At 42.8% G+C, this 12,135-nt stretch overlaps 1 protein-coding gene across 2 annotated transcripts in view; it reads right to left on the reverse strand.

Annotated features, from left to right (window-relative positions):
- pou6f2 (POU class 6 homeobox 2) overlaps positions 1 to 12,135 on the reverse strand; it is a 711,266-nt gene that overhangs the window by 352,177 nt on the left and 346,954 nt on the right. For both annotated transcript variants that reach the window (XM_063066795.1, XM_063066786.1), the window contains one exon: positions 10,538 to 10,766. In XM_063066795.1, the coding sequence (XP_062922865.1) occupies positions 10,538 to 10,766 (229 nt within the window). The remainder of the gene's footprint in view (positions 1 to 10,537; positions 10,767 to 12,135) is intronic.

Raw genomic sequence — 12,135 nt, forward strand, 5'->3', positions numbered from 1 at the left:
TACAGCAAGCTGAGCTGTTTGCATTACATCCAGGGATTCATCGAATTGTAGTGAAAAACATTCACATCCTCTGACAGTGACTGTACCCTCCTTGTCACTGTTGCAGGGTCAAGCGGTATATTATATATTGCAATTGTGATGCTGTTTTTGTTTCTGAAGTCATTAAAAACAGTCTCTGCGGTAATGGCCATTGCTTCCTTGAATAAATCGCCATCTGTAAAAGGCTTCTTGTGTTTAGCCAAAAGGTGACTTACACGAAATGATGCTTCAACAGCAGCCTTATTTTGAGCAGCATGTTTTGTGGAAAACGATTGCTGGGCCTTCAACCCCGATTTCAACTCAACTTCCAGGCACGAATTGCGCTCTTCGGGGGGTAGGTGTCTTTAAATTCCTGGTGGTTGGTTTTGTGGTGCCGCTCCAGATTCCCTCTTTTAGTCAGTGCTTGTGTTTGGTGGCACAACATACATACACACTTGTCTTTCACCAAGGTAAACAGAAATTCCTCTTCCCATTCTGGATGGAATTTGTATGTTTTCACCTTCTTTCATAGTGGAGCCTCCGCTATGCTATCAGGATATCACGAACGATTGCCGATTGCGTTGCCTCTGATCTGAGCCGACATTTTCGTGCCGGGCGGCACCTAACTAATTAGCTTGTTTATTTCAGCTTTTTTTCTTAAAGGTGTGCTGTGTGCATTCCGACTACCGCTGCACTACTGCATGCTTCGCGGCCCGGAGGTTGGGGACCACTGCCGTATATTGATGTTTGCAACAGTCTGTACTCTTATCCCTAATCTGATTGGTCACTTTGATGCAGCACAGGCTATGCTGAAAACGCGGTGCATGGTGGGGGAACTACACACATGCGCACTGGGCAGAAAGAACGGAACTAAACCCCCACAACCCGGAAACAATCTCTCTTTACAAACAGCTTTTTAGTGAAAATATTGCTATATTACCATTATCCTAATTAGTATTACTTACTTTTATAATGCTCACATTACAACAGTATTTGTGTATTTATTTCTGATTTATCTTCGGGATCTACTGGGAAAGTCTCAAAGATCGACTGGTCGATCGCAATCGATGGGTTGGCGACCCCTAATCTAGAGACTTTCACATAGTCTTGGTGAGTGTCCTCGCCGCGCATCCGTACGTGAGAATGGACTCTATGACTGCTATAAAAATCCTCTTTTTAAGCCCTCTGGATAACTTCTCTCAAATTTACCTGTCCCATCATTGAAATGTTCTCACAACCTACCGACTCACTTTGAAGTACTCTTCATCTCACGTTCTCATTAGCTGTTGTTTATTTATGAATTAATATTATTTCTTTCTTTTTGCATTTGCAGTGTTTGTTGTCTTCTGCACAATGGCAGACCGCATAAGCTAGTGCGGTCTTTCCTTGATTCTATTTTGGATTTATTGAGTGTCCGCACAAGACAATAAATCTCAGGGCTGTATCAGGTGACATGTATGTACTTTGCTAATAAATTTACTATGGACTTTTTGAACTTTAGTACATCTTTGTACTGAGGGAGGAAATTGGAGCACCTGGAATAAAGCTCGCATATTCCATGGGGAGGATGTACAGACTCCCCACAGAATGGTGCTGGAACTAAACCCTGAACTCTGGAACACCCCAAGCAGTATAGCCTCACGCTAACCATTACAATACTGTGGTGCTGTTTAAAACACTTTTAATTTCTATAATTTAATTAAAACATGAAGATTATGTAAATTTAAAAACACAATCAAATTCTCAGCCCTTAACTTTTCAATTAGGATTGGCAACAGAACTCCGATGAATGGGGACATGTCACAAGACCATAAGACAAAGGAGCAGAAGTAGGTCATTCGGCCCATCGAGTCTGCTCTGCCATTATATCATGAGCTGATCCATTCTCTCATTTAGTCCCACTCCCCCGCCTTCTTACCATAACCTTTGATGCCCTGGCTACTCAGATACCTATCAATCTCTGCCTTAAATACACCCAATGACTTGGCTTCCACTGCTGCCCGTGAACAAATTCCACAGATTCACCACGCTCTGACAAAAAAAATTTCTTCGCATTTCTGTTCTGAATGGGTGCCCTTCAATCCTTAAGTCATGACCTCTCGTACTAGACTCCCCCATCATGGGAAACAACTTTGCCACATCCACTCTGTCCATGCCTTTCAACATTCGAAATGTTTCTATGAGGTCTCCCCTCATTCTTCTAAACTCCAAGGAATACAGTCCAAGAGCGGACAAACGTTCCTCATATGTTAACCCGCTCATTCCCGGAATCATTCCAGTGAATCTTCTCTGTACCCTCTCCAACGTCAGCACATCCTTTCTTAAATAAGGAGACCAAAACTGCCCACAGTACTCCAAGTGAGGTCTCACCAGCGCCTAATGGAGCCTCAACATCACATCCCTGCTCCTATACTCTATTCCTCTAGAAATGAATGCCAACATTGCATTCGCCTTCTTCACCACTGACTCAATCTGGAGGTTAACCTTAAGGGTATCCTATACGAGGACTCCCAAGTCCCGTTGCATCTCAGAACTTTGAATTCTCTCCCCATCTATTTCTACTACCAAAGTGCATAACCATACACTTTCCAACATTGTATTTCATTTGCCACTTCTTTGCCCATTCTTCGAATCTATCCAAGTCTCTCTGCAGACTCTCTGCTTCCTCAGCACTACCGGCCCCTCCACCTATCTTTGTATCGTCAGCAAACTTAGCCACAAAGCCATCTATTGCATAATCCAAATTGTTGATGTACAATGTAAAAAGAAGTGGCCCCAACACGGACCCCTGTGGAACACCACTACTAATCGGCAGCCAACCAGAATAGGATCCCTTTATTCCCACTCTCTGTTTTCGCCAACCAGCCAATGCTGTATTCACGTATGTAACTTTCCCGTAATTCCATGGGCTCTTATCTTGTTAAGTAGCCTCATGATTGTCATAAATGACAATCATGACTAAAGAATAGCTGAGGGAACAGATGTGAAGTGTAGACATGAACGTCAGAGGAAGCTGGTTCCCCCCGTCCCCAAAAAAATCAACACCCTTCCAGGGGTTATCTGCTGAACTGAAAGACGGACATGTTTTAGACATTCCCAGTCAATTTTTAGGCCAATTGGAAATGGCTAGATGTGCAAGCTATTTCATAATGATAATTCACAGAAAGGATTATTAAAATATACAGTCTGTGATTTTGTGTGCTCCTGCCTGTTAACTGTTCTCATAACACACACAAAATGCTGGAGGAACTCAGCAGGTCAGGCAGCGTCAATGGAAATGAATAAACCATTGACGTTTCAGGCTGAGACTCTTCTTCAGGGCTGGAAAGGAAGGTGGAAGACAACAGAGTGAAAGGTGGGGGTGAAGGGGAATGAGGATAGGTAGAAGATGATAGGTGAAGCCAGGTGGGTGGGAAAGATAAAGGGTGGGAGAGGAAGGAAATGAAAGGAGAGGAGAGTGGATCATACGTTTGTAGGAGAAAGGGAGAGGTTGTAAACTGGATTCGAAATTGGCTGTGTGGGAGAAGACAGAGAGTGGTAGTAGACGATTGCTTCTTAGACTGGAGGCCTGTGACTAGTGGTGTGCCTCAGGGATCTGTGCTGGGACCATTGTTGTTTGTTGCCTATATCAATGATCTAGATGATAATGTGGTAAATTGGATCAGCAAATTTGCTGATGACACTAAGATTGGAGGCATTGAGGACAGCGAGGAAGGCTTTCAAAGCTTACAGAGAGATCTGGACCAACTGGAATAATGGGCCAGAAAATGGCAGATGGAACTTAATGCAGACAAGTGTGAGGTGTTGCATTTTGGAAGGACAAATCAAGGTAGGACATATATAGTTAATGGTAGGGTACTGAGGAGTGCGGAGGAACAAAGAGATCTGGGAGTTCAGATATATATTTCCCTGAAAGTGGCGTCACAGGTAGACAGGGTTGTAAAGAAGGCTTTTGGCATCCTGGCATTTATAAATCAAAATATTGAGTATAGGAATTGGGATGTTATGGTGAGGTTGTATAACACATTGGTGAGACCAAATTTGGAGTATCGTGTGCAGTTCTAGTCATAGTCATAGTCATAATTTATTGATCCCGGGGGAAATTGGTTTTCGTTACAGTTGCACCATAAATAATAAATAGTAATAGAACCATAAATAGTTAAATAGTAATATGTAAATTATGCCAGGAAATTATGAAATAAGTCCAGGACCAGCCTATTGGCTCAGGGTGTCTGACCCTCCAAGGGAGGAGTTGTGAAGTTTGATGGCCACAGGCAGGAATGACTTCCTATGACGCTCTGTGTTGCATCTCGGTGGAATGAGTCTCTGGCTGAATGTACTCCTGTGCCCACCCAGTACATTATATAGTGGATGGGAGACATCCCATCTCATTCTGGTCACCTAACTATAGGAAGGATATCAGTAAGATTGGAAGAGTGCACAGAAGATTTACTAGGATGTTGCCGGATCTTCAGGAGTTGAGTTACAGGGAAAGATTGAACAGGTTAGGACTTTATTCCTTGGAGCGTAGAAGAATGAGGGAGGATTTGATAGAGGTTTACAAAGTTATGAAGGGCATAGACAGAGTAAATGTGAGTAGGCTCTTTACACTTAGATTAGGAGAGATAAATAGGAGAAGATGTGGCTTTAGGGTGAAAGGGGAAAGGTTTAGGGAGAACACTAGGGGGAACTTCTTCACTCAGAGAATGGTGAAAGTGTGGAATGGGCTGCCATCTGACGTGGTAAAGGTGGGCTCACTCTTAAGTTTTAAGAATAAATTGGATAGATACATGGATGGGAGAGGTCTGGAGAGCTATGGACTGGGTGCAGGTCAATGGGAATGGCAGAATAAAGTTTTGGCACAGACTAGAAGGGCCAAATGGCCTGTTTTCTGTGCTGTAGTGTTCTATGGTTCTGTAGTTCTATGGAAGGAGGAGGGGACATAGGGGGGAGGTGATAAGCAGGTGAAAAGAGGTTAGAGGCCAGAGTGAGAAATAGATGAAGAGGGGAGGGAGAGGGAATTTTTTTTACCGAAAGGAGAAGTCCATATTTATGCCATCAGGTCGGAGGCTACCCAGATGGAATACAAGATGTTGCTTCTTCACTCTGAGGGTGGCATCGTCGTGGCACAAGAGGAGGCCGTGGACCAACATGTCAAAATGGGGAAAGGAAATCTGAATTAAACTGTCCTAATGCATAGGCATTAAAATCTGCTTACGATACATCCCAACAGTAGATTTGTTGAGATTTTAGCATCTTAAAAATAGAGTTGAAAGGTTCTCCCCACACATCACCCCAAACTCCACATCAAATATCTGAGTCTGGTATTTGTGGGAGGGACTAGACCTTTTAATTCAAATAGTAACATCCTAAGAGATTTGTAAAACTGTATTTTTGATTGTCAGTTTTTCTGATTAATAACAGATACTCAAATCTGCTCAGGCTCTGTTCAATTACAAGTGACATCCAGGAAAGCCCAATGCTAAGAAATGGAAGATAATTGCTATGCAAACTTATAACATTCAGCAAAGTTTGGCACAGCGTCCATAGCAGCTGTTGATTATATGAAATGTTGGCTAACTAAACAGCTGTAGTAAAATGTGTGCAGGAGTGTTACTGCTACATGTGGATTCATAGAGCTCTACAGCACAGAAACAGGCCCTTCGGCCCACCAAGTCCAAGTCAAACTGTTATTCTGCCTACTCCTACTGACCCCCACCGGGACCATTGCCCTCCATACCCCTCCCATTCACGTACTTATCCAAACTTAACTTAAATTCTGAAATTGAACCAGCATCCACAACTTCTTCTGGCAGCTTGTTCCACACTCACTCCACCCTCTGCAGGGGAGAAGTTGTCTCTCATATTCCCCATAAATATTTCACCTTTCACCCTTAGTTTATGACCTCTAGTTCTAGTCTTATCCAATTCCAGTGGAAAAAGCCTGCTTGCATTTATCCTATCTATACCCCACATAATTTTGTATACCTCTATCAAATCTCCACTCATTTTCTCCTACGCTCCAAGGAATTAAATCAATGCTTTGGGCCGAGATTCTTCTTCAGGACTGGAAAGCGACTGCCAGTGATAATCAACTGGTATTCAAAAAGGATCTGGTGCTTTCCTGGCATATATATGACTCAGGATGGCTGGCGTTTACAGGACTCCCTGCGAATGTGGAACAGCACATATCAGCCAGATGGGGCACACAGTAAAGACCCATATCAAGGAAAATAGGAGGTGAATCCGTTTGGATTACCCAGAGAAATCAATGGTAGCAGAACATTGCATACACAATGATTGAATTCGAAGGCACAGAACTACTGTGGGATGACCTGAAGGAAGCCATTGAAACAAGACTAGAGAATAAAAATTTCAATGACAAAGGTCTCGCTCTCAGTAAGAACTGGAATATAACTTTAAACAAGATGGGACCACAAAAACCTGATTGGTTGAGGACTAACCAATCAGGAGGGACGGACAATGGGAGTTGAGTATATATATATCACAGGACTAGACATGCCTGGGCATCATCCCTGATGAAGATGGCGGAGTTTGCCATCAAAAAGTCGGTTAAAATTGGCACGCTGGCCTGGCTGGAAGCCCGAGGGAGTTTATCAACTGGCATTTCATTCCATTGTTGCCTGAAAGGAGTTTCTACCTTCACCCTGTGGCTGCAAGGGTTTCCCCCGGGTGCTCTGATTTCCTCCCACATTCCAAAGATGTACGTTTAGGTTACTTTACTTTATTGTTGCCAAACAATTGATACTAGAGCGTACAATCATCACAGCGATATTTGATTCTGCGCTTCGCGCTCCCTGGAGTACAAATCGATAGTAAATATTAAAAATTTAAATTATATATTATAAATAGAAAATAGAAAAGGGAAAGTAAGGTAGTGCAAAAAAACCGAGAGGCAGGTCCGGATGTTTGGAGGGTACGGCCCAGATCCAGGTCAGGATCCGTTCAGCAGTCTTATCACAGTTGGAAAGAAGCTGTTCCCAAATCTGGCCGTATGAGTCTTCAAGCTCCTGAGCCTTCTCCCGGAGGGAAGAGGGACGAAAAGTCGTGAGCCTGCTGTTTTGGTGCAAGAAACATGGCAACACACATAGGCTACACACACACACACACACACACACACACCACTAGGGTGCCAAAGACTTTTGCACAGTAATATAGTAATTTTATTACACTGTACTGTTGCACCAAAAAAAGCTAATTTCTGCAGATGCTGGAAATCCAAAGCAACACACACAGAATGCTGGAGCAACTCAGCAGGCCAGGCATCATCGATGAAAAAGAGCAAACGGTCGACATTGCTCCCACCAGATTTACAAACTTGCTCCCCGCTCCACATTGACAGACACAGTCCTGTGCAAAATTGTTGGGCACCCTAGCTATATGTCTAAGACTTTTGCACAGTACTGTATTTATCGAAGGCAATGAAGTGAACCTTCAGTCACTGACATTATTGTCTGTAAGTTACTTTTTGAGGACTACCATTGGGAATTAGTAGATCACAACCGAGACACATGGAAAAGGACCTTTTACGTACTTTAGTACAGGGTCACCAGCATCGACGAGCCAGAATTAAATAATAAGTAATGGTTCAGGTGAATGACCATTCATCAGAGCTGATGAGAAACGTTCACTGACCTAAAACATAACTCCATTGTTGTGCCAGCGGCACAGTCTCACTTAATGAGCATTTCCAACACTCTCTGTCTGTATACTTCAGAAATAGAGCCTGTATAGGGACAGCAGGCAGATAATGATCATAAAAAACTCTATTTCACTGTCATGGTTGCCAGCTCAGGTAACGGCAATGCATGGAAGTTAAGGAGCAAAGAGAGAGGATCTGTACGTGGTGTGGTCTGTGGCCAATGTAGGTAACAAGGTTCCTGGGTGCTGAGTTGGTAGAGAAAAAACTTCATATTCAGTTTGGTTTTAGACGGTTCAAATGGGTGCTTCAATGTACAGGTTACAGAAAAAGACCAAAAATGACATAACTTTGGAGGATAGAATTTCAGTCACAACATTGTGGAGAGTACTTTGCAGATCAAAGGAACAAACCAAGCTATTGGACAAGGCCGATGTGGTCTACAAAATCCAGTGTGGGGAGAGCAACAAATATTACGTCGGCCAAACTGGGAGAAAACCATCCACAAGCATCCATGAATTTCAGCTGGCTGTGAAGCAGCATGACCAACTCTCCCTAGTCTCTACCCTTGAAAATCGAGAGGGGCACAAATTCAGCTGGGCATCAGTGAAAGTCATGGCACAAGCAAGCAAACACGCGGCATGCAAGAGAATTCCAGGAAGTGTGGCTTTCCCTGAACAGTTCTGTAAACAGGCACATTGGCCTCAATCCCATCCATAAGCCAATGTGGGCGACATTCCAGACCACAACGCACAAAGTTCGCCACACAACCAATCAGCGATGAGATTTCCTACCTACATCACAACTGAGTTCCTGTAATGACAACCAATCAGCTTATTGATGAGTATATAAAGGCCAAGCATCTGGACGACACATCACAATTAATAGTGCACCGATGGTGTCTCCTCGTAGGCCGACAAAATGTTTGCAAGTAAATTGCCAAGATTGGAGAGCAACTCAACCCAACCACTGACTTTGGAATTCTCGGAATTAGAATCCGGTTCATTATCACTCTGTGGCCACTTCATTAGGTACCTCTTGTAAAGTGGCCTCTGAGTGTGTGTCCATGGTCTTGGACGTGCTGTGTCTTCAGAAATGTTCTTCTGCACGCCACTGTTGTAACGCGTGGTTATTTGAGTTACTGTCGCCTTCCTGTCAGCCTGAACTAGTCTGCCCATTCTTCTCTGACCTTGCATTAACAAGGCATTTTTGCCCATAGAACCACTGCTCGCTATACTCTGTAAACTTTAGAGACTGTTGTGTGAAAAGCCCAGGAGATCAGCAGGTTCTGTGATACTCAGATCAGCAGTTTCTGAGATACTCAAGCCACCCCATCTGGCACCAACAATCATTCCACAGGCAAAGTTATTGAGATTACACTTCTTCCCCATTCTGACGTTTGGTCAGAACAACTGAACCTCTTAACTATGTCTATATACTTGAATACATTTGAGTTGCTGCCACATGATTTGCTGACTAGATACTTGCATTAATAAGTAGATGCACTTAATAAAGTGCTTTTTGTGGAAGCAGTACAATTTAAGCCATAAAAATTATTATAAGCTACTATAATTCTATTTCACAAAAGGGAACGCTGGTTTTATTGTTAATTTTAATAAGATAGCTAATAGATTGTGGGAAACAGTATCGGAGCAATTGGCATAACGCTTTACAGTGCAGAGCAGAACAAGCAATAAAACAACAACAGCAAGCCAGCCCCTCATCCTCTATCGAGCATCAGACAGGTGCACATTGTGTGGCCATTAGACATTACGTCATGCTTGGAGCAAACAGTTTTTAAATAGCATCACTTATGTTCAAAAGGCAGTGATTTTTATTACCGATATTTGCTGAGAAATAAGTAGTAAGACAATTCAAGACTGTTTTATTCACTGCAGTTTCAAGCATTCAAGCTTAGAGATGCCAGAAGTAGCCGGGAGTGAAAATGAAACAATATTACTACTTCAACAAGTTAGGGACTATGAAGAATTTGAAGGTATCGACTATCATCTTGAATGTTAGAATGAAAATGAAGACTTAGAGGATGCAATCATCAATAACATTCTACAAAAGCAGTCCATTATCTGCACTTGGCGTCTGCACTGATTTTGTCATTTACAGTCAATCAAAAGAACACAGCAGCATACACTGGATGAATTCTTTGGCCGATAACTATTAGGAACAGTTAGAAATAGTTTTATCATACTGTAGCAGTATATGTAGTATTATAATTTGTTCTGTATTTCATTTAAATACATAATTTGTTATCTAGTTAAACAACAGTTTGTCTTTTTTTAAATACCTTTTTAATTATTTCCATAAAACTTCGGCTAATTGGAGCAGTCAGTTAACTGGGTCAAAATGTACTGGTCCCAATGTGTCCCAATTAACCAGAATCCACTGTATTTTATAAATTGTTAATTTATTTGTAGTAGTATTACTTTATGTGTTATGTGTGAATTACAGGTACCGTTTTGTTTCCTTTGGTCTGGAGGAACGTTCTTTCGTTTGGCAGTTTTTGTGCATACAGTTGTATGACAGTAAACCCGAACTTGAGAGTGAATATTGTAACAGAAAGCGGAACACCAGCTTAAGTTAATCCTTGATAGAAATATCAAAGTGCTTCAAAAGCCATTGGCAGGTCACCACCTTATCATTGCAATATTAAGAGCCGGGGACCCGCATGTAAAACAGATCAGAAATCCCACGGTATCACGCACAATATATTCGACCGTCAATGGAAGAAATAGCTTGAAGTAATCAAAGCAGATTGAATACAAGAAGAAAAACTATCTGTGATGGCACTGACATACAGTTTCAGACCGGTTCCATGCTCGTTGTTGAGCGATAGCGGCTTACCTTGCAGGTTTTGAAGTGGTAATGTCATAATACCTCCAGCGGCAGCCGCGGCAACCAGGCCCTGGATGTTGGTTAAATTGGCGGCTGGCAGCGTGAGAACGAGCCCCTGCTGGCTACCGAGCTGTCCCGCCATATTGAACGGTATGAGGATTGGCTGATTGAGGGTGGGATTGCTGGTTGGTATCACTCCTGCCACAGCAGAGGCCAACTGCTGTGCTGTTAACAATGGCTGCAAAAGACAGAGAGAAGAACTTGGCAATCAGCATGAATATTCCTCATGTTTAATGGCAGCTACAATTTGGGCAAAAATTGTCCTCACAGCCTTTAAACACAACAGCATGAACATTGATTTCTCAAACTTCTGGTAATTTCTCCCCCTTCTCTCTCCTTTCCAATCTCCAGTCTGGCACCCCTCTTACCCCTTCTCTTCCCACACCTTCCTCTCGTTCCCCTCCTCCTTCCCTTTCTCCCATGGTCCCCTCTCCTCTCCTATCAGATTCCTTCTTCATCAGCCCTTCACCTTTTCCACCTATCACCTCCCCCACCCTCTCCCCTACCCATCCACCTACCCCCTCACCTGGCTTCAACTATCACCTGCCATCTTGTATGCCTTCCCTTCCCTCCCCTCCCATCTTCCTATTCTGGCTCCTGCCCCTTCTTTTCCAATCCTGATGAATGGTCCTTTCCACAGATGCTGCCTGACCTACTGAATTCCTCCAACATTTTGTGTGTGTTACTCCACTGCCTTTAGCATCATTCCATTGGATCCCTCCCTGATGCTTCAAATGTACAGCATTAGATTGTGGGTTTTTTTTTTTACGTATCTGCCAGTGGTTTCCAACCCTGTCATTCCTCTGGGAACTGCCCTCCACACAGGCCCTGATCTAATGGGCTGGCAGAGAGAGAGGGAGTTCATCAAACTGTTGTGGCTCATGTTCAACAGTCACCATGGCAACAGGAAGAGCTGCAATGCCTCATTATTTTAAGTCACATGATAGGTTACAAATTAGGCTCTGTGAGGGTCAATTTATTTAAGGTGGTTAATTGGATAATAGAATGAATTATTAAATTCATTACCAAAATTAAGTTGAAATGCCTGATGACTTTTCCTCCAACTCCCCATTGTCTTCAGTCTATTAAAGCTCATCTATGAGATTCTTTGTAACCATTACAAGATGTCTGTGTAAGTTGGACTCATTGTTTTTTGACCCCCAAGGTTCAGTTACTTGGCGAATTCTCTTTTGCCACTTACTGGCCAAATGACCTGTTCAACCTCTGCACATTGAACAGAATAAGGCAGTGCACATCCTCCCCCATCCAATTAGAATCGAGAAAGGCGGTGGCAGTAAATAGAGCCAGATAGATTGCCTCCGAACAATCCAAGCTCTGATTAAAGAATATTTGTGTTCATTCACAGGGGTCACGAGCCTGAAAAATATCCACTCTTTGTAGGTGTTTAATGAATTTGAAAACATTCTGCTAACCACTAGCGAATCGTTAACACCTTCAGTAACACAAATGATAGGCCTCCATTTTATAACAAGCATAGAGTAAAATTAAATACATACTTCAGTGACTTTGCAAGGTAGAGTACAATC

The sequence above is a fragment of the Mobula hypostoma genome, chromosome 1 (assembly GCF_963921235.1).
Source record: "Mobula hypostoma chromosome 1, sMobHyp1.1, whole genome shotgun sequence".
NCBI lineage: Eukaryota > Metazoa > Chordata > Chondrichthyes > Myliobatiformes > Myliobatidae > Mobula > Mobula hypostoma.